The sequence below is a fragment of the Quercus lobata genome, chromosome 8, assembly GCF_001633185.2.
Source record: "Quercus lobata isolate SW786 chromosome 8, ValleyOak3.0 Primary Assembly, whole genome shotgun sequence".
In the NCBI taxonomy this organism is placed as follows: Eukaryota; Viridiplantae; Streptophyta; class Magnoliopsida; order Fagales; family Fagaceae; genus Quercus; species Quercus lobata.
This window is the reverse complement of record NC_044911.1, coordinates 49,542,109-49,564,752: the sequence shown is the minus strand read 5'-3', so window position 1 is coordinate 49,564,752 and position 22,644 is coordinate 49,542,109. Positions and strand designations below refer to the sequence as shown.

At 35.1% G+C, this 22,644-nt stretch overlaps 3 protein-coding genes across 6 annotated transcripts; 1 reads left to right on the top strand and 2 right to left on the bottom strand.

The window, feature by feature from the left end:
- The first annotated feature begins 1,061 nt into the window (after positions 1–1,061).
- Positions 1,062–6,663, top strand: LOC115958033 (putative threonine aspartase). Of its 4 annotated transcripts, none has more exons than XM_031076399.1 (12): positions 1,062–1,361; positions 1,479–1,529; positions 1,923–2,043; positions 2,257–2,341; positions 2,959–3,040; positions 3,225–3,354; positions 4,045–4,202; positions 4,307–4,470; positions 5,201–5,324; positions 5,393–5,497; positions 5,952–6,001; positions 6,117–6,663. In XM_031076399.1, exons 1-12 carry the CDS (start codon positions 1,218–1,220, stop codon positions 6,160–6,162), a joined length of 1,260 nt encoding a protein of 419 aa, XP_030932259.1. In that variant the 5' UTR covers positions 1,062–1,217; the 3' UTR covers positions 6,163–6,663. The 4 variants fall into 4 exon arrangements, 3 of the variants coding, with proteins under 3 accessions (XP_030932259.1, XP_030932257.1, XP_030932258.1); XM_031076397.1 differs by having other exon boundaries at positions 1,063–1,361; positions 4,042–4,202; XR_004084437.1 differs by lacking the exon at positions 5,952–6,001 and having other exon boundaries at positions 1,064–1,361; positions 4,042–4,202; positions 5,400–5,497.
- A 264-nt stretch (positions 6,664–6,927) lies between these two features.
- On the bottom strand, positions 6,928–10,551 carry LOC115958034 (bifunctional protein FolD 4, chloroplastic-like). Its single transcript, XM_031076400.1, has 5 exons — positions 10,226–10,551; positions 9,804–10,129; positions 8,572–8,808; positions 8,295–8,462; positions 6,928–7,532 (listed from the first exon to the last, which is right to left on the bottom strand). Exons 1-5 carry the CDS (start codon positions 10,431–10,433, stop codon positions 7,362–7,364), a joined length of 1,110 nt encoding a protein of 369 aa, XP_030932260.1. The 5' UTR covers positions 10,434–10,551; the 3' UTR covers positions 6,928–7,361.
- A 4,323-nt stretch (positions 10,552–14,874) lies between these two features.
- Positions 14,875–18,392, bottom strand: LOC115958032 (heat shock cognate 70 kDa protein-like). Its single transcript, XM_031076396.1, has 2 exons — positions 18,093–18,392; positions 14,875–17,159 (listed from the first exon to the last, which is right to left on the bottom strand). The coding sequence occupies exons 1-2, from the start codon at positions 18,304–18,306 to the stop codon at positions 15,514–15,516; spliced, it is 1,860 nt and encodes a 619-aa protein (XP_030932256.1). The 5' UTR covers positions 18,307–18,392; the 3' UTR covers positions 14,875–15,513.
- Positions 18,393–22,644: the final 4,252 nt, after the last annotated feature.

Genomic DNA, 22,644 nt, shown 5'->3' with positions numbered 1-22,644 from the left:
CATTTTTGTAATAAATAAAAAACTTTGGTACGGCCCACACAGCATAAGTCTCTGTTTACAATTCACTAGTTCACTCCCAAGTCCCAACGACTCTCTCTCTCTCTCTCTCTCTCTCAACCATTTCACCCAAATCTTACGTACACCCTTGGGCCCAGTTAATTAGATTCAACAACTAAATTCAAACGCTTGGTTGCAGACTTGCAGTAAGCCAATAACGAATAAAATTAGGTTTTACCATTGTTATTATTTTGAAAAAATTAATTTAATTAGAAAACCTAATGTACTTAACCTAAAATAATCTATACATAAATTTTACCCAATTGTTAATTGTGTTACAATTAACTGTTTATCAAAAACAATATATATTGTAAAACTCAACTTGTCATCATAGGAGCAACTCACTATTTATTTTCATAAATATATTTATCATATTATATAAAAATAATATTAAGGAGAGTTAAGTGTTACTCTCAAAACTTAAACGAAATTACGTATTTTATAAATAAATAAAAAACCCATATAGAGTTTTGTGTATTTTATCCTATAGAAAAAAATGGGGGTTTTAGTTTTAGAATTGGAACTAACGCAATGTTGAATGCCCTCTATAGTCTATAGTGGAGAAAATGGGCATTTATTTCTAATTTACAAATTATACAGTAAAATGCCATTATTTTGAAACTATTTAACAAAATGCCCTTATTTCTGTAACTCGATTTTAACAAAATCAAGTTTCAAGTGGAACTCGACATTAACTCGATTTTAACAAAATCAAGTTTCAAGTGGAACTTGACATTTGTAATGTCGAGTTCTGTGCATATTTAGTCACTTAAATTTTTTTTGAAAATTTAAGTGCAGTTAAAAATATGCATATAACTCAATTTTGAGAATATCAAATTTTACATATAAACTCGATTTTGTTAAAATCAAATTTTAAAAATAGGAACATTTTACTAAATAGTTTCAAAATATAGGCATTTTACTGCATAGTTTTAGGGACAAATGCCCAATTTTCCCGTCTATAGCTTACTCCTTTTACCTCGTCGAAACGACACCTCGTGTTCTCGTCAATTACTAAACGGCTGTCTCTTATCTAAAACGAGAAGGTGCGAAGAAGCCTAAAAAGTTCTTATCGTCGTCTTCTTCTTTCTCACTGATACTGTTTACTCTCTCTCTCTCTCTAAAGAGAGTTCAGTATACACTAAAAAAAGCCAAATCCAATGGCTTGCGAAGCAGAGGATGAAAGCCCTAGATTCTTTGTAGCAGTGCACGTAGGTGCAGGATATCACGCGCCTTCCAATGAAAAATCTCTCAGATCCGCCATGAAACGCGCTTGCCTCGCTGCTTCCTCTATTCTCCGCAAGGTCTCTCTCTCTCTCTCCATTTGCCTCCCTTGAAAGTTTTCAAAACCTAGGAATATCATTTCTCTATATATAATATATATGCTGTTTCTTACGTGGTTTGCTCTTTTCTTGGTTTAGGGCTCTGGAAAATGCTTGGAAGCTGTTTCCGCAGCTATTCAAGTCCTAGAGGTATGAATTTTATGTTGTTGTAATTGTTATGTTTAGGAGGTAATCATTTATAATTTGTAATATATTTCTAAATGTTGGAATGTTAGTATATTAAGGATTAACCAATATTTGAGCTTATACTTTAGGAAAGATTTTATTTTGTGGAGTAATTTTTCTATGAAATGTTCTTTTTCGAGTTATAAAATATGTGGCCCTCATGGAGCAATTCACAGGAAATTAGAGTAGGTTTTTTTTTTTTTTTTTTTTTTTGGTTATTGTGGATTTTCTTATTTGGTATGGTAATTTCGGATTTAAAAAAGATTAGACATTGCGTCTTATTTTTCTAATAAGTTTTCATGTAGATTGATTATATTATGTTTAATGAATTTTTATGATATGACTATTTTCATTAAGGATGATCCTTGCACAAATGCGGGTAGAGGCTCCAATTTGACAGAAGATGGTCGTGTAGAATGTGATGCCAGTATTATGGATGGTCATTCTGGGGCATTTGGAGCTGTTGGCGCAGTGCCAGGTATTCTTAATCCTGAGCATTACATATTCTATTGAATTAACGAATGGAATAATGCATCGCCAGCAATTTCTCTGGTTTATATGATTTTGCTTACAAATTGGAGGTTGTATTTCATTTAGAATCCACCTTTCCCATGAATTTTCTGAATGTCACTTGTGAAAAAGGGGACAAAGTTTTAAGTTATGTATGTCTGTTCCGTATGTTGTAGACCAGGCATTCAAAATGCGATCCAGATTGCTGCTTTATTGGCCAAGGAGCAAATGACGGGATCTCCTTTGTTGGGTCGAATACCTCCCATGTAATGATTACCTTGCTTTGCTTTTCCTTTAACCTATTGGAAGACTATAGCGAGTACCCTCCCATGAATATCATTCTTTTATTCCCATTTTCCTTATGCAAAAAATAAGATATTTTGTATACAATTGTGGAAGAATTATCATGCAACCTGGTCCATAGTAGAGCAGGCATTATGTTTAATGGTAATGTTTGACTTTATTCTGCCTTTCTGGACATGTTGAATTCTAAAGAATTAAATCTGTGTTCTGTATATTCAGCATGTCACTATATGATTACTTTCGTTTACCCGTTTTCTCTATATGTGTGAACTAGTGCTCAATCATTGTTGTAGATCCATTATATAAATCTGTCTTATTGTACTTCTAGATGTCTATATTCTGGCTTATAATATCAATCTCTATGAAATAGTCACTTCTAAATTTTTGGATACATCAGTTTGCTAATAGTTTGACCTCAGATGATTTTATCAAAAGAACATAGTTCACTACTGTTGAAAATCAATTATATTCTACTTGCATAATGAGTTAATGTGCCTCATAATTTCTCTTCATTTTTTTTTTTTTTTTTTTTTTTTTTTTACTTCAAACTTACACCTGCAAAAAACATCATGTTACACAGCTTCTTGGTTGGTGAAGGAGCCCGAACATGGGCAAAGTCCAAGGGCATTGCGTTGCCAGCAACTATAGCAGAGGCTGATGAGGTCAATATCTTTTATCTTTTCACCCTCATTTTTTTTAATCCCCAAATCTAACCCCAATGAGATTAGAGAATATTTATCCTGTTGAATATGTCAAGTTTGTATCTATAACTTCACTGATACTCAGCTGTAGAATTCTTTTTTACTTCTAAGGATGGGTAAGTTGATCTAGTGCATTTTGAAACAGTGGCTGATTACAGAAAGGGCAAAAGTACTGTGGAAAAAATATAAAGCAATGGTTGATGATGCCGAAAATAAGACAGATATTTCTGCCATGGAACTATCTTCTAGTCCTCAAGAGATTGTTGCCATTTTGGGTATTTCATCATCTTTTGATTTTGTATACATCAATCCATTCCATTTCAAAAGTAGATAATGTTTATAGTGCAAAACCATTGTCCGCATATTTCTGATTGGGGAAGTAGATAATATGATCCACCTTTTACTTTCCATGTGTTATTTTATCCTAAGTACAGACACAGACATGGCACAACATGGCGACAACAATTTTTTGAAAACTATGGGAAGTGACTTTGAGACCAGGTAGCATGATAAGAAATAACAAAAGCAAAGGGAAATTGGAGTGGGGTTTTCCATATCTAGAAAAATGTTTGCACCATATTATATTTTGACTTAATATTATCTTTATGTAAATCTTCATTCTTATTATTATTATTATTATTTTCTTTCTTCTTTAACCATCTGGCGTTACATTGAAATAGCACTGAATTTTTTGACATGTTATCTTGTTCAAGATAGATATAATAATCACATGGCTCTGTTATCATGTGTGAGCATTGTGTAGGAGCTCCTCCGTTTTCTAATTCTATACACTTACAAACTTTTACTTGATTTGTTGATATTGTTGATTTTTTCATCCTCAAAACCAAGCGCCCCCCCCCCCCCCCCCCCAAAAAAAGAAAAAAGAAAGAAAACACCCTTCTTGAGTATTATTCTGTTTGGGAGGCATGTTTTATGACAATTGCATTTGTTCTTGGATTTAGAAGCTCAACCGGGTGAGACTTCAAGGGGGAATGGGGGTGGTGAATTTTCCATATCAAGTGCTTCAGAAGAGGATTGCATCATGGACACTGTTGGAGTTATTTGTATCGACGCTGAAGGTCACATAGCATCTGGGGCCTCAAGTGGTGGTATTGCACTGAAGGTGATGCATGGTTCCTTTGATATGCATTTGTATTTTTTAAAGGCCTTTTAGTACTGTAGATAATTTTTTATCGGTCTCTCCTACCCTATGAAAAAAAAAAACAGGTTGGTGGGCGTGTGGGACTAGCGGCAACGTATGGTTCAGGTTGTTGGGCATCCTCAAAAGGCCCCTTTGGAGCTCCATTTATAGTTGGTTGCTGTGCTACTGGTGCAGGAGAATACCTCATGAGAGGTTTTGCAGCTCGGGAGTGCTGTGTCTCATCATCAATGTATGGGTCCCTGTAATAAGGAAAAGACAGTTCTAGCCTTTGTTTCTATGTTGCTTTAAATGCCCACAGGAAGAGGCAAAGTTTAGAGTCACCAAATTTAATCATAAATCAAAGTTAATTGTGTGGAAGCTATATCCTATTCTCGCAAATTTAAACATGAATGACTCATACCTAGTTTACCTCTATCCTTTTAACAATAGTTTGTCGGTTACAACGTAGTAGGTGCAATAGGGATTTGAAAGGATGACACACCAAGAGTGAGAATTTTCCAATAAGTCAGGCTGATCCTTGCTTTCGTGGATCATATTGAGGTGGCGAACCTTGATTTGAGCTTGATCCATATTCATTCATGCTACAGGAGAATCTGAACAGAAGTTGATCACTTTGTAGTATTTATAAAGTTTGTCAATATTTGGATTTGTGTTGTATATGAGCTGAGTTTACACAGCCAGTTGATTAAGTCTTCATTAATCAATTCTAACCAAATGATTCAATACTTAATTGTGCTTAACAAAACTGGTCTGTGATTACATGCCACTTTCAAAACTTGGACATGATTGCTTTGTTTCTGAAGATCTTTAACTTTCCCTTCATTTGTCTAGTTAATTGAGAGAGAGAGGGCTTATGTTATTTGTTCTTTTCACTGATAATTATGCAGTTTCTGTAAATGAGTTTTTTTATTCACATAAAGCCAGTATATGAATCTGACATTGTTATGATTGTTGCTTAGTTCACAGGTTGGTCCTGCCTCTGCTTGCATGAAAGTGTTGCGCTCTGTTATTAATGAGAGCAGACAGCATGGTGCTGATATAAGTGCTGGGATTCTACTTGTGCAAGCTGATGCTCCTATATTGGTGAGCTCCTGACTGGTTCTTCTTCATTAGCTTGTCTGGAAGGATTATGTATTTAAATATTGTTTTAGGTTCCAGGAAATTCAGCAAAGCTGAAAGCTATAGAGATTGCGGCTGCTTACTCTTCCTTGTCTTTTGGAATTGGATATTTTGGAAACTCTATGGAACGGCCCAAGGTAACATAATCTTTTGAATCATAAGATTTCAAATTTCTCATCATTTTGTATGTTTGTCTTCTTCTCTTTTTTGTTTTATTAGTTAGTATTGATTTTCAGCTCAAATGGGATGAAAATTGTTTGATGTCTGTGATACAAGAATATAAAAGCAGTGAACTATACGAGGGTATTCATCCTGGATACTATTTATATTCTTCTTTAATTAGATATTTTATTACCAATGTCATAAAATAATAATAATATAAAAGCCAGCGGCAATATTATATTTCTTTACTTATAATATATATATATAGAGAGAGAGAGAGACTTTGGGATAGTCTGAAATGCAAAAAATAATGTGACATGCCAAGAGACAGTCACAATGTTTCATGAAAATGAATGGCCTACATTGTGATCATCCAAAGAAAATATACGTTAAATAGTTTGTATTGCCTGCTGTTTACTTTCTTAATAGAATGAATGCGTTTTGGTACAAGAAGAACAGAAGTCTTGTTCAGCAACCTGGTAATCAACTCAAAATGCTGCATCATTGCCTGCTATCTATCAACCTCAGTTGATTTCTAATGTAGACTCCTCTATAAAAGCAAAATTCTCATTTTCTTCTAATAATAACTTTCAGGTTTCAATTCTTAGGAGTACAAAACAACAAAACAAATCCGGGATAGACCATTTTGAAGCACGAATTGATCTTGCAGGTGAAAAATTGAGGTGACTGCCTTTCTTCTTCAGGTTTGTCATGTTCTTTTTTTCAATGAAGAACAGGGCAACCTTGTTCATATTCGGAATTGACAAAAAAGATCACCATCTGCTGTTTCCTATTAGTGGTAATGGTAATTCCAAAGATCCCGATTGCTGCTTCACATGGTCCTGCCTTCAGCGGAAACACAACACTAGCGAGTAGTGACTGAGAATTAAGAGTCTAGCACAGGTGCTAAGAAGGCTCTAAAATTGACTGCAAATTGATAACGTTGTTCACAAATAATTGTATCGTGCCAAAGTTCAATCGATGGATTAAAGAATTTTGCTACAAATGACTTTTATATCTTTTAGTATTAATTTAAAGTTAGTTGTACCGACTCTGAAATTGTTTGTTGCAAATCTGCAATTGTTAAAATGGTGGTCGTTTTGATTGTTTCAATATAAGCCATCTTTAGTTATGGAGGAAACCTTGTGCATTGCTTCATGGGTTTTGGCAGTGTCTTGTGACTCTTGTCCATTGAGCAGATTTGACCAATTTGCATGAAGTTCTGGCTTCATTCACCAAAATCAACTTATCAAAGAAAAAAAAATGTTGACCAAAATCAAATGGACGTAAAGATTTTGAGAGTACAGCAATAAGTGAGCATTTGGATGCTAATTCGACATCTTGTGTGACCCTTTTTTTATCAAAGAAAATAATAACATGCTCACCGACATTCTCTATAAGGAGGTTCTCACAAGGCTCTTAAAACTATCATTCAAAACTTAAGCATCTAAAAATTGTATACAACTTTCAGTCGGCTCCAGGATTCACAGAAAACAAATCTAATCAAGAGTTCTAGTAGCTTATCTGTAAACACCATTCCTCTTCAAGAGTAGAGGCAGCTTTTCCCCACTTTCACTTCCGATGCAAAATACATGACTACCATGTTTTCAGAGGGCTAATCCTTACATAAAAATAATGCTGCTAAATTGCCCACTGGAAATCATTTTAAAACCCCTTTTTACTTCATCTAAAGACTATTAAGTAATTTATTTCAAAACTGTGACAACCAATGCTAATCTAGGCTGAAGTGAGAATACACCCCATGGTAGAGGACAAGGTGATTACGAAATGTAAGTTGTGAATGAAGCATCTTTCCTTGCAGCAAAAAACTCAGAAATTTCATTGGAAATTGTGTATCCTCTTTGCTGAGATAAGAGTATTTGAGAGAAGCATTGCTATTGTCATTGGACCCACTCCACCAGGAACTGGAGTGATAGCTGAAGCAACCTTGCAGGCCTCCTCATAACAGACATCTCCAACCAAACGGTAACCTCGAGGGCTATTTGTATCCTGCCAAATGCACAAATATGACCAGCTCAGTAACATGGAACCTTGAGTTAGAAAGCAACATCAAATTGGCACAAGCTATCATCTTTCATTCTTTTGACAACAGTCATATTTTAAAATGATCTAATAATCCTCCAATGGATAGCAAAATGGTTGGAGACCATGCCTCATGAAGCGGAGGTTTTTAAGGGAGACCATGTCACCAGTTCGTATTTCTCCTTTTCCCCTCCCTTCAGACTAAAACTTAAAAAAAAAAAAAAGGAATAATGCTAGGGACACACCCAACTACCACCCAAATCCAAAACATGCATAAGTGTCACCTTGTGGTTGGTGTACATAAATTTTTTTTCCAGCAAGTAGCTGTGTGTAAGAGCTGAAATCCAATCACAAGTAGACACCCAGGCATGTTGTCAAAGGAAAATGCTAGGACCACAACTTGCTCACATGGCAAGTAGAGAGTGGTGGAGTAAAAGTGGTGGGTCCACAACTCCACCACTCACAACTTGCCACGTAAGTAAGTTGTGACAAAAGTTGTGATCCTAACATTACTCATTGTGAAATCAGGTGTGTCCATAGGCGGATTGTAAAAGAAAAAAATGCTAACCCTAGACAATGCTTCATTGAGTAATTTCTTATATTTCACAAGTTTTTAAGGGAGGGATAAAAGCCAATATGAGAGAGAGAGAGAGAGAGAGAGAGAGCAAGAGAGAGAAGCACCAAAGATATAATCAAGTATGATGCAAAGGACCACAGGTTTCTGCTCACCTCAACAGGATTAATTCCAACATCAATAATAACTGCACCAGGCTTTATCCAGTTGCCCCTAACCATATTTGGTTGGCCTACAGCTGAAATAATAATATCTGCTTCTCTTATGAACTCCTCAGGGTTTTTGGTTCTTGAATGGACTATACTTATGGTAGCATCTTCCCTCTAACAATGTTAAAACATCACAATAGCATTAGAATCAAACAGAAATGAATCATAGCGAACTAATTATCTATTCTTCAATTAAGTGAAGTTTGGGCGAATAAAATCTCACTTGCAGCAATAGAGCGGCTGGCATTCCAACGATATTGCTCCGGCCAATTACAACTGCTTTCTTTCCTTTGATATTAATACCATATCTATGCAACAACTCTATACATCCCTTTGGCGTGCATGGAACAAACAAGGGTTCTCTACCTCGCATGGCTAGACGGCCAATGTTCAGTGGGTGAAATCCATCCACATCTTTCTCAATGCTAACAGCATTTAAGATGTTCTGCTCATTCATATGCTGGTACGAAATCCAAGAAGACAAAGAAACTCAGAAAGACTTTTTCATGAATCACAGGCAGAAATAACATTGAGGCTTCATACATGCTAACACAGAAATAAATTATAGCATAAATCTTTGTGTATAATATTTGGTATGACTTCACCAAAATCAATAATATCAGAATCATAAAGTAATAGGGCAGTTGGGCTTAGAAAGAACACTGCATTGTGCCAATGTTTACATGATTTATGAATAAATCAAGCTTAATGAACCACAGACCACAGAATCCACAAATCTCCAAAACTGCCCTGCTATGCACATGATGAGATCCATACAGACATGTTCAAATTTTTCTAGGCCAAAAAAATACACTATTGGTCTGTAAACTTTAATTTATAGCAGTTTTAGTCCCTAAAGTTTGAAGTAATTGCTTTTAGTCCCTAAGAATTTAAAGTGATCCATTTTAGTCCCTACCAAACTTAAAGGGATTGGTTTTAGTCAGTATGGAGTATTGACATCTTAGTTTTTGATTTGGCTATATCATCTAAGGGACCAAAAGCAATCACTTTAAACTTTAGGGACTAAGATCACTCTGGCTAAACTAGAAACAACAGTGTATGTTAATGTAAGCCGGAAAATACTTAACATAGGGTATACAAATACACACAATAATAATAAGCTATAGAATCAATTCTTCTACATCAATTAGTACAATGATATCAATGTGCAAATACATTAACATACCATGACATAAAACACATATTTTTCTCGAAATAAAAGACTGAACGACTAAGCATTAGTCCTAACTGACTGGGATTGGACCCATGGACGGTCTCGACATTTTCACGCACGTATATTTGTAAAGACAGCTAAATAAGAAAACTTGAAAATCCATACAACAAAAGAATAATTTACTTTCACACTAAAAAAAAAAACACACCCTTTTGTTTATCTTTGCATTATACCATGATTTTCAACAAAGGAAATAACGAAGTTGAAATTAAGAAGCATACAGAAGGCAGAGGTAGCTGAACGAGGATTCCATGAACCGTAGGATCATCGTTGAAGTCAGAGATAAATTTGAGCACTTCCTGTTCTGTACAATCCTCAGGCAAACGAACTTCAAAGGAATTAATCCCCACAGACTCACAAGCTTTCTTCTTGTTGCGCACGTAAGTTGCAGAGTCCTTCCTATCCCCAACAAGAATAACCGCTAATCCTGGAGTAACACCGATAGCATTCTTCATCTTTGATACTTCCTCAGTTATCTCATCTCTGATTTGCTTCGCAATTGCTTTTCCGTCAATAACTTTAGCAGATGTCTCAGTAGCCACTGATGCTGTTTGCCAAGAAACAAAAGAAATGAAAATGCGTTCAACATGTTCGACAAAATGCCACAATGAAAGAAAAACAGAAAAGACTAAAAGTAAAGTACCTGAGACGAGGGGCGATGGTGAAGGTGAACAATGGGTGGTGAGGGCTGTGAGAGAGGTGAGGTGACGGTGAGGGAGTCTCACTCCGACAAGGCGGTTAAAAGAAACGACGCCGTGTTGGCGGCTGAGGTTGCGGGTTAAGGGGAGGAGAAGGCGAGCCGTGGTGGAGGATTCAGGGGACAATCGGACTGCGCCGCAGATTTTCTCCATTCAGCTCCGAAATACTCTTTTCTTTTACTCTGATCTCTCTCTCTCTGATATCTTTTTTGTGAGGGAAGAACTCACGGACACACTCGCTGGGCGCCGTTTTGCTTTTTGAAGATACCTTTAATTTTTGTTCTCCAAAATTCCTTTTTTTTTTTTTTTTTTTTTGGATAAAAAAATTCTAAATTATTAGACAATGAGTTAATCGTACTCCAAATTATTTTTTATTTATAAAAAATTCTAAATTATTAGACAATGGGTTATTTATTTTATTTTATTTTTTTGTGATGACAATGGGTTAACTTAATTGTACTTTAACTACTCGTCCATTTCAATCTTTTCTCTAACAAAAATCAAAAATCCTTATGCCACAATTTATTTACATGCTGAGTTGTGAGTGGTGTAGTAAAAATAATGGGTTTACAACTTTAAATGGACACACACTCAAAAACCCCTTTAAAATTCCACATCCAAACAACCTAGTTTTATTCAAAGAGAAATCCACATGGACACACATCACAAACAACCCAATTATATTGCAATTAAATATTAAAAATCAACAAATTAAAGAAGAAGATAAAACTCCAATATATCATCTTTCCAAGCCAATATGTACAAATCAAAAGTCAACAAAAGCAATGAATTCACTTACGCTTTCTCCAAATGTATTATAAATTATTGTAATTATCATAGAGCAAATAAACATAAATTGAAATTCTATCATATTTTAAAAAAAAAAAAAAATTATTGCCTTATTTGTTTAGATGTTTTTTATTACATATTTTCCTTTTTAATCACTTTGAATGAAAATATATAACCGTAATTCATAATCCATAATTTATAATCTATATCTATATTAGTATTTATTGTTGTTATGTTCTTGTTAAGGCACATCAGCGTAGCATTTCGGTCCATTATGGTCTACTTCAGTCAAATTATATCTCTCTCAATCCAGTTCGGTCTACTTCATTACATTGCGGTCTAATTTGATACATTTCGGTCCACTTCGGTTTTCGGTCCATTATGGTCTACTTCAATCCATTTCAGTCTCATTCAATCCACTTCGATTTAGTTCGGTCCACTTTAGTCCATTATAGTCTATATCAGTCCACTTCGGTCTATTATGGTCTATTCGGGCCATTTCGCTCTATATAGGTTCACTTCAGTCCATTTTGGTCTTTTCAGTTTACTTCAATCCAATTTGGTCTTCTTCAGTCCACTTCAATCCAGTTCAGTCACATTCAGTTCATTTCGGTCCATTATGGTCTACTTCAATCTATCCCATCCATTTTGATCTATATAGGTCCAATTAGGTCTACTTTGTTCATTTCAGTTCACTTCAACAATGCTTTAGGAGGAGGGTTTTCCTTTTTTTTTTTTTTTTTTTTTTTTTTTTTTTTTTTTTGAGATGAGGAGTTTTAACCTATGGTGCTAGAAACAATTTCCAACTACACATTACATTATTAACAAAATATCTTGCTTTATATAATAATTGAATATGAAATGCATTATGTTTCCTATAAAAAAAATTACAAAATTTAAAAAAATTTCAAATAATAAACATAGATAGCTTAATTTAGAAAATATAATATATTGTATCAATTACTTAATTTTAAGAACGGTTTAAGACTAACACTTATACTCATCTACTATTTTCATTTTTCATTTAACAAAAAAACAAATCGTTAAATTTTTCAGAGCATCTCCCAAGTTTGCAACGATTTTTTTTTTTTTTTTTTTGACTTCTTGACAGTATGCACCTGAGCTTCAGATTCCTCACAAATTTAAACACCACCACTTTATTTATTTTCTAAAAAAATTTATTTTGGCTTATTTATGTCTTCAATTTTCTGTCCGATTCTTTGGTCAGCCAATCATTTCATGCGACATAGGTATCCGTATGTTTCATTACTTACAACTATTCTTAAATAGTTTGTAGTGCCATTACTTTTAGCTAATGTATGTGTAAAAACGTTGGATTTAGCATTTCTGTCTTTAGAGATTAGTCAGCAATCAGCATATGTAGTAGAAGCAAAGAGACTGAGAAAGAGAGGGATAGGTTTGCTTACCAATAGAGTGGAGAGAAGTGAATAAGTGATAGCAAACCCAGAGACCATATCTATAGTTTCAGAGTTGTCTTCGCCTATTCACATTATGATATCATGATCTCTAAGACCCAATTTTTATTTTATACTGTATATAATATTTATACCACTTGTTTTTACGAGGTGATTACATTTCATCTTGCAGTATATTGTTTAATATTTTATTTTAAGAAAAATTAAAACTTCTTCTTAAATGAAAAGGTCAAATTACACCGATTGAAATTCCCCACCAAATATTATAAAAAATTTGAAGTCTACCTTTTTTTTTTTAAGAAAGAAGTACTACCTAAATTCTTCAATTTGAAATCTTACTAAGGAAATTCTAATTAATAAAATTGATATCATTTTCCTCTTATCAAAAGTGTTATCTAAATCAATACAATTTCATATTCAGCAAAAAAAAAAAAAAAAAAAAAAATCAATACAATTTCATATTGTTAAAAAATATTAATAAAGGACATATATATTATGACTTTTTTTTTTTTTTTGAGAAACGACATATATATTATGACATGTGTTATCTTTTCATATTGATGTGTTATCTTTTCATAATTTTTTTTTTTCTAGTTTTTTTACATCAAAAAAAAAAAATTATTATGACTTGCTTGAGCATGAAATGTTCTTCTTTCTAGATAAATGCTAGTTTAATAAAAAAAGTTTGCTCTTACACATCAAAATAGTCCAGGTCACTCCAATATACATCTCATGTTCTTTCACCACGTGGATCACTACCAATTTTTCTTTTTTTCTTTCAAAATTTTAATATTTTTAATCCCTTACTCCATTCCTTAAAGCAGGAATGGCGGCATGGTTAACTGCTAAAAGAACATTACAGGTGCTAAAGCTGTAATGTTTTTAATCCCTTAATGCAGGAATGGCCGCATGGTTAACTGCTAAAGCTGGCTTTGAAGGCAGGAATCCAGAGGTTGATTGTGGAGTTGGATGCGAAAGTGGTGGTTGATCTTGTTAAGTCTAATGCAGTCACTGATAAACCTTATGCCCCTCTCTTACACGATTGCAGGTGCTTATTGAGAAGATTCCTCTAGGTCCAAGTGACTTGTGTATAGAAAAGGCAATAGATGCACAGATGCGCTTGCTAGATGGGGTGGTACCATGGCTGAAGTTTTTGTTGTGTTTGATTATCCACCAAGCCCTAATATTTTGTATTTAGTTAATTTAGATACTGTTGGCATGTATGTTAATAGGATAACTGAAACTGATCTCACCTCTAGCATGAGATAGTCTGTGTTTTGTAGTTCCTTTTAACCAAAAAAGAAAAAGAAAAAAAGAACATTAAATTTTTACAAATACTTCAATATTAGAAGAGATAAATTCATTCCTAAAAAAAGAAAAGAAAAAGATAAATCCTATGATATTTTTGGTGGTCTGGAACCCAAGGAATTCATTTCACTTATTGTAATCTCATACCCAAAAAATATTACAGGTACTATAGGACAGCCTCTATTAAGGCTCGGTTTGAGATCCGTTTATTTTGCTGAAACTGAAAATTTTTGCTGAAAGTTCGGTAAATAAAGGTAAAAGTTAGCTGAAATAGTATAGTGGGACTCATGAATAATATCAAAAAGTACAATAAAACCCATAAATAGTAGCAAAAATAAGCTGAATAGTAAGATAAATTGGCAAAAATAATTTATGCCAAACACACACTAAAAATAAATTATTTACAATATATATATTTTTGAGAATCAAAATATTTACAATATTGTTTACTTTGTCATAATTAAAATCTTTACACTTTTTTTTAATGACACGTGGAACCTCTCTAAGGTTGGGCCCTTTGAACCTGCTCTTATCACATAAATCCCAAATGCACAAAAACCCACCTAGCCCCATGCATCATTTGAGTTTGGATAAATTCCCAGCTAGAGGTTGAATTTAGGACATTTGGATTTACAACTCATCCTAGTCCGCCCCTTAGTCACTAAGGCAACACATTGGTATTTCGATTCCTTTAGTAATATTTAAATCAACATATATATATATATATATATGCCATCAATAACATAAGTTCATATGTAAACCTGTTATGAACACATAATTTTTTTAATAAAAAAGATGACATATAAATGGAGTCCATACCTGCATTTATGGATAGGTGCAAAGAAAGTAAGATAGGTGGTATTGAAATTGTAATTACAGATGATAAAAGAGAATCAATAACAGCTTTGGCAAGGAAAATTCCTACGACACCAAACTCATAGGTGATGGAGAGTATGGCTATCAAAGAAAAGAGTTATTATTAATAGAAGGCGACCTTTCCACAAATAAGACATCATCGTTAAAGACATCCTTTTTCGGAAGAAACAAGTCCCAGCTCAAGGCTTTAACTTACCAGTCGAATGTGTAACAAGGCTGCCCATAAGGTTGCACAATATGCTTGTAAAATTCTAGACTTGGAAACTTGGTTGCCACCACCATGATTGGAATTTGGAGGCTATAGTCTATCAAGAGAATTATTGTATCACATTCTCTACTCCTGTCACAAAATCCAAGCTCCAAATGCAGTCAAGGAAAGTTCTCTCTTACCACATTGGCTACAACACGCTACAGGAATTACTATTTTCTAAACTGTGTCAGAGGGCCAATGTTGTGTGTGTTTGGGTTGCTTTGTGGCTGGATTTTGCTCACTGAACAAGGCGAAAAAATGGTTGGTGTAATTATTTTACTTCAATTGGGCTTTTCTAGTTAGTAGCTCCCTACTTTACCCAGTTTCATTTTCATTTTTTCCTATTAAAACCTTACAAATTCAATTGCGTAGCTGTAATGCTGTATGATGAAACAGATAATTCAATGACCAAGCTATGGGTTGAAGGCTTGAATCTTAATCCTTATCATTTGACCGTAGACGTTTTCAAAATTTCCAACCGTTGCTGAACAAGGCCAAATAACTAGAAAGAAAACACTAGAACAAAAGGTTTTAGACACAATTTAGTCAAAATAGGAACACTGGTGACTCAAATTTAGAGTAGTTGCCTACAATCTCTAATGGGATTGCAGATTCTCTCGAGCCAATTCAGCTTGTCTTGATATTGTTTTAAATCCACAACCCGGATGTCATCTAATGACCATTGAATCGCATGTTCAACAGCATCTTTAATCTTTTTCTGAACTTCAGGGTCAAGCAAGGTGCCAATCATCTTGTCATTGATAGCATTTCTCATGTCATAGGCATAGTTATCCAAATCTAACTTAGCCTTAACCTTCTTCCTGTGCTCATCATCTTCATCCATATATGTCTTTGCATCACAGACCATCCTCTCAATCTCTTCTTTGGACAGTCTTGACTTTTCATTGGTAATAGTGACCTTCCTTGTCACACCAGTGATCATATCCTTAGCTGAAACATTCAAGATACCATTGATGTCAATTTCAAAACAAACTATTACATAAGCAGCACCCCTGTGTGCTGGAGTAACTGGAATCGTAATTTCTCCCAACAAGTTGTTATCACAAGATCTTGCTCTCTCACCCTCGTAAATTTGGAACCATATAGAAGTCTGGTTGTCAAAGACAGTGGTGTAGTCTCTCTCCTTCTTGGTGGGAATTGCAGTATTCCTTGGAATCAAAACAGACATCTCTAATCCATCAAGCTCTACACCGAGGGACAGAGGGGTGACATCTAAGAGTGTTATCTCTTGAATTTTCTCATTACCCGTTCCGGTCAAGATTGCAGCTTGAACAGCGGCTCCATAAGCCACAGCCTCATCCGGATTAATGCTCTTGCAGAGCTCCTTCCCATCAAAGAAGTCCTGCAACAACTGCTGCAACTTGGGAATTCTGGAAGAGCCACCCGTAAGAACAACATCATCAACTAAACTCTTCTCCATCTTAGCATCAGCCAAACATTTTTTCACAGGCTCGATACACTTCCTGAACAAATCAATGTTGAGTTCCGCAAATTTGGCACAATTAATAGTTGAAAAGAAATCAATACCACCATATAAACAATCAACTTCAATGGTAGTCTCAATTGCAGAAGAAAGAATCCTCTTTGCTTTCTCACAATAAGTTCTCAACCTCCTAAGAGCTCTAGAGTCTCCACTAATGTCCACCTTATGCTGCCTCTTAAATATTTCAACAAAATGCTTTACCATTCTGTCATCAAAGTCCTCACCTCCAAGATGTGTGTCTCCAGAAACAGCCTTCACTTCAAAGACACCCTCTTCAATGGTAAGTAGTGAGACATCAGCAGTACCACCACCCACATCAAAAATCAACACATTTCTCCTGCCAACCCTACCTGCCATCTTGTCAAGACCATAAGCAATGGCTGCAGCAGTTGGTTCATTGATTATACGCAGGACATCCAGGCCTGCAATGCTTCCAGCATCCTTTGTGGCCTTACGCTGAGCGTCATTGAAGTAGGCAGGGACAGTGATAACCGCTTTATTCACAGTTGTGTCTAGGTACGCCTCAGCAATCTCACGCATCTTTGTTAGGACCATAGACGAGATTTCTTCGGCAACAAAGATTTTCTCTTCGCCCTTATAGTTCACCATGATCAGAGGCTTATTACCAGGACCTTCAATGACCTTGAATGGCCAATGTTTGATATCTTTCTGAACCAAGGGATCACTGAATCTCCTGCCAATCAACCGCTTTGCATCTGCATAAACAGTAGAGGTTAAAACTATTTGACAACAAAGAAGTACAAGAAGCAGCAAAATTCAGGAATGGAAGTGGAAATTTTATAGCTAATAAATATATAAGCCAAAAAATATATATCAATAGAGCTGTTGATAACACTGATATTTCACATTGAAGTTTTAGATTTGATTACTGCTGATATATAATAAAAGTTTGGAAATTTTAAACTGAGAACCTTAATTGAGGTTTACTCAACTCCAATTACTAAGCAAGTAATATCATGTTCGCAACATTTACGCAACAAATCCTAAGTGAGAAGTTATTACTAGCTGTTGCTGGTAGGTGAAATTGTTGTGGACGTAGCATTTCTCTTACTAAGCCATGTGATATGCCATAAGAGTTGGTATTTAATGCCTATTCAATACACGTAATGGTTATTTTAACAAAATTTGGCTACATATTTGGTTGTAAACTTAGCATAACTAACAATAGGAAGACGAAAAATTGCAAAGACACAAATTATTACAATTATTAGTTATTACTAGTTTTTTTTTTTAACAAATTATTACAATTCCCATAATATTCATAAATTTAATTCCAACTTCATCAAATATAATTCTCAAAATATCAAAACCAATCAAACTAAAAACAAAAAAGGTCACGTTCGGTTAGGTTGGGTCAGATTGGGTTTTTTTTTTTTTTTTTTTTTTTAACACTTTAAATCTAAACCCAATCCAACTCGAGGCTAACCCATCAATGATCAACCCACAAACAACTTGAGCTAGGTCGATTTTGTCTGGTTATAGTGAGTTTTGGAAGCTGTGACAAATAAAAAAGAAAAAAAAAAGTTTACAACAAAAAACAGAAAAATAAAAAAATAAAAAATAAAAGTTTACAACAAAAAACAGAAGAAAAAAAAAAAGGCTTGGACTTTGGAGAATAGGATGAATACCAAAGATGGAGTTGGTAGGGTTTCTGGCGACTTGGTTCTTGGCAGCATCACCTATCAATCGTTCTTTGTCATTAAAGGCAACATACGAAGGTGTCATTCTGTTTCCTTGGTCATTGGGTATTATCTCTACACGATCATTTTGCCACACTCCCACGCATGAGTACGTCGTCCCCAGATCGATACCTATTGCAGGGCTCTCTCCTTTGCCACCCATAACAAACACCCTACAGTCCAAAATACCTTTCCCAATTGTCTATCACTGGAAGAGATGTACTACAACAGAGTCTATATGAATGTGTAGGGCAGTTTCTCAAAAAAAAAAAAAAAAAAGTGTAGGGCTCCACTCTTTTAGTATTTATCTTTTCCTTTCTGTAATACTCTTTTAGAGCACACACAGCAAATGTCATTTGTATCAAATGCTAAATATTTGGCACATTTGGCATATCAAACACTATTTGACTCGATTTATCAGATATGTCATATCTTATATTTTTTGTAATATGTTACAGTAGAGTCACAAATTTGTCACGATACAAACGAGTGTGGCATATGGATTTATTATTTTTTTATTCCTCTTTCTCTCTCACCTCTCTGTCAGTCTCACCCTCAAACTCCAATCCTCTCCTCTCTCTCACCCCAATCCTCTCCTCTCAAACCCCAACCCTCATTACTCTTCCACGTCAATGCCGACGCCAACGCCGATGATCGAGTCTGGGATCGAACCTGACAACGAGTTGGATGCTAAAGACACATTCTTCAGCGAAATCAAGTCCCCAAACGAAGTGGGTATTTCACCATCAAGCGCATTCGATGAAAGATTTAAAGACTCGAGGTATGCATTTAGTGTAACTGAACGTATCTTTCCTTTGAGCTTATTAGCTGGGTTTAGTTCCGACGGAGGTGGGTGGGTTCGGTTGGGAGTAATGTCGGTGTGGGTCTGTTGTGTGGGTCGGCGATGACGATGACGGCGATGAAGATGGTGGGTTTGGAGTCTGGGTTGACTTGGATTATGAAGGTTTTGGGTTTGGAAGTGGGTGTGGGTGAGGGTGTGGAGGCGGTGGGTTTGTCGAGGTTTGTGATTGAGGTGGTGGTGGTGGTGGTGGGGCTTCCGATTTGGTGTTGGTGGGCTATGGGTTTGTTTTGAATTGTGTTTTGGGTTGTGGGGGATGTGGTGGTTGTGTGGTGGTGGCTGTTGGTTGTTGGCAGCAGTGTGGTGTCTATTGATTGTGTTTGATTAGTTGTAAATATTATTTTAATGTGTAGTAAATATTATTTTAATGTATAAAATTGAATGATAAAACATCTGATAAATGGGATGTTGTAAAATGATATGGTAAAATAATAAAGTAGGCCTTTGGTATGGCAAAATGGCATAAATTATGCCACAGTTGCTATGGATGCTTTTACGATTTTTTTTTTTTTTAAATCACTATAAAAGCCAAACAATTTTATTAGTTAGCAACGTTTCTAAACTATTTAGAAAACTAGCAACTCGAGTATTTTAAACTCAATTTTTTGTAGCAAATCGAGTTTAAGAGACTCGATTTCTGTGTGCTGGAAAAGCTAAGGTGGACTAAGATCCACGTGGAACTCAAATCTTTAAGACTCAATTTCCTATTCACCATCTTCGTTTTTTTTCTCTTTTCTTTTTCTTTTTTTTTCCTCCATCTGCTATCCCACTCTCTTCTTCCAAGCCCCCAAAAACCTAAGACAGTTTTTCCTTCTTCATCTAAATCCATTTCTCAAAATCCCAAACCCAAATCACGATTTCACACCAGAGCGCCATGGGTTTGACAATCTCGACACCGAAGGAATATTTTCTATTGTGGGTTTGTGTTTTCAGTTCTTCCTTCTTCATCTAAATCCATTTCTCAAAATCCTAAACCCATTTCTCAAAATCCCAAACGCAAATCACAATCTCAATTGGAGGAAAAACTGTTGTGGGTTCGTGTTTTCTTAATCGAAGCAAAAACTGTTGAATCATGATCTCAATCAGAGCAAAAATTGTTGTGGGTTCGTGGTTCGTGTTTTCTAGGTTGGTCTGTGAGGTTCTGGAGGGAACTCGAGTCTTAGAGATTTGAGTTCCACATGGATTTTCTTAATCCACCTCAGCCACGAACCTCATGGAAATCGAGCATTTGAGACTCGATTTGCTACAATGAAATCGAGTTTAACAACTCGAGTTGTTACTTTCCTAAATAGTTTGGAAATGTTGTTAATTAATAAAATTGTTTGACTTTTATAGTTTTTTTTTTTTTTTTTAAAAACCCGATTTTTTTTCAAAATAGCATCCATTTTCAAACAATTTTGTTAGCTAGCATCCTTTTCAAACTATTTAGGAAACTAACATCTCGAGTCTGTTAGACTCGAGTTTACTGTAGCAAATCGAGTACAAAGGAGTCAATTTCCAGTCGAAGTCAAGTCTTTTGGAATCAATTTCCAGTGGAACTAGAGTATTAGACACTCGAGTTCCTGGTCTATACAAATAAAAAAGAGAAAACTAAGGAAAATGACCTTCGCCTGAGGAGCCACATTCGTGGGTTCAATCCGAGCTAGGTTCGTGGGTTTCGTCATCTGGGTTCGTGGGTTCGCCGCCTAAGTTTGTGGATTTTGGGTTTTGTTGCTTGGGTTCACCGCTTGGAACACTAGTTTAGTGTTTTGATCTCTTGTTTTCAGTGTTTCACAGACTATGATTGTCGTGGATTTTTTTTTTAGATGTTGTGGATTTCTTTTCAAATGGAGAAGATGAAGAACTAACTGAGGTGTTTTGCCGACTATGATTGTCATTGATTTTTTTTTTTCAGATGTCGTGGATTTTTTTTTAGAGGGAGAAGAGGAAGAAGGAGACTGAGGTATCTTGGGTCTCTTTTGTGGAAATCAAGTGTTTACTACTTGAGTTTCTTGTGAATTTTAATAGAAATCAAGTCTATGATACTCAATTTGCTACAGTGAACTCGAGTGTTTCAGACTCAAGATATTAGTTTGCTAAATAGTTTAAAAACATGCTAACTAAAAAAATTGTTTGAAAATGGGGATTATTTTGGAAAAAAAAAATCCTTCAATATACTCACTTTGTAAGACTACTATTGAATATTGAGATAGGTATTAATATTTTTTAATTTATATATATATATATATATATATATATATATATATATATATGTAATTCAAACAAATCTTGTCCTTTTACGGTAGAGGTTTCAATTCAAAAATAAAGTTTGTTTAGGTTAATTCATTTACCCCTTTTCGAAAAAAATTTAAAAAAAAGTTTAATTCATTTACCCTACTTAAAGTGATATAATTATTTTTTAACAAAGTATATATAGTTAATACAATATATTAAAGTTTTCAAAATTAAGTTATTTATATTTGAAATTTGAAATTTGCTTCCTCACTTAATAGATTTCCTTCTATATGAAGTGGCGACCTTTCCTCTCAAAGCTTCACTAAAACGAACCGAAATGCACCAAAATGCTACACTAAGGCTGCGTTTGTTTCGACTGAAAACGATTTCAAGAAATCCTTTTACACCACACTCCGTGTTTGGTACGTATTGAACAATTGAAATTGATTTTCTGCGTTGACTGTAAAATAAGGCCTCTCTGATATAAAACCATTTCAGGTCTTATTTTACCTTCAAATGAATTACACCCCAGGAAAATAGGAGAGAGAAACAGCCAGAGGAGATCGCACATCCAAGCACCGGCTCGTCGCACCCCAACACCGGCAAGATTGCACCCACTCAACCTCACCACCATGCTCCACCGCTACATGTCTCCAATCCACCACCGCCATCACCACCCCTACCATCATCCAAGCTACTCTCCTTCATGAGCTCCGATCCACATCCAAGCTACCCATCTACCCACATAACCCAATCCCCATTTCAGCAAACCCACACCCACCTGATCTAGCTGCCATCGTCCTCCGTTGGTACCGATCTCTCTCTTTCCCAATCTGGCCGCCGCCATCCTCCGTTGGTATCGAGATCGCACTTTCCCGATCTATCTCTCACTCTTTCTTCCTCCTCTCACTGAGTATATTATGTATATATTGTGAATAAATGGTTTTATTTTGATTTTTGGTTGTGTTAAGGCTGTATTTTGAAATTTTCTGTTATAAAATTTGTTTGGAAGCTGAGAAAATGTGAAGCATTTGTAGGAAAATAGCATTTTCAGAATGTTACCAAACACCGAAAATCGTTTTCTAGACTATTTTCCATTGCAGAACCAAACACCCGGATTTCATTTTCCTTACAGGAATTCACTTTCGCCTACATTCATTTTACACTCGGAATTCAATTTACATTGAACCAAACGCAGCCTAATATAATTCAATAGGACCATAATAATAATAAATTATACGCTCAAGTTTTTAGATACTATATAGATATAAATAAGCTAAGCTCAAACCTAAATTTAGGCTAGCTTATTAAACAAGCCAAAAACTCGGAGTCAAACATAAAATATGATTTTGATCAAACTTGCAAGTATATGAGACAACCAAAGTTTGTTTAGGTTCATTCATAAAGTATATATGATCTTCTATGTTT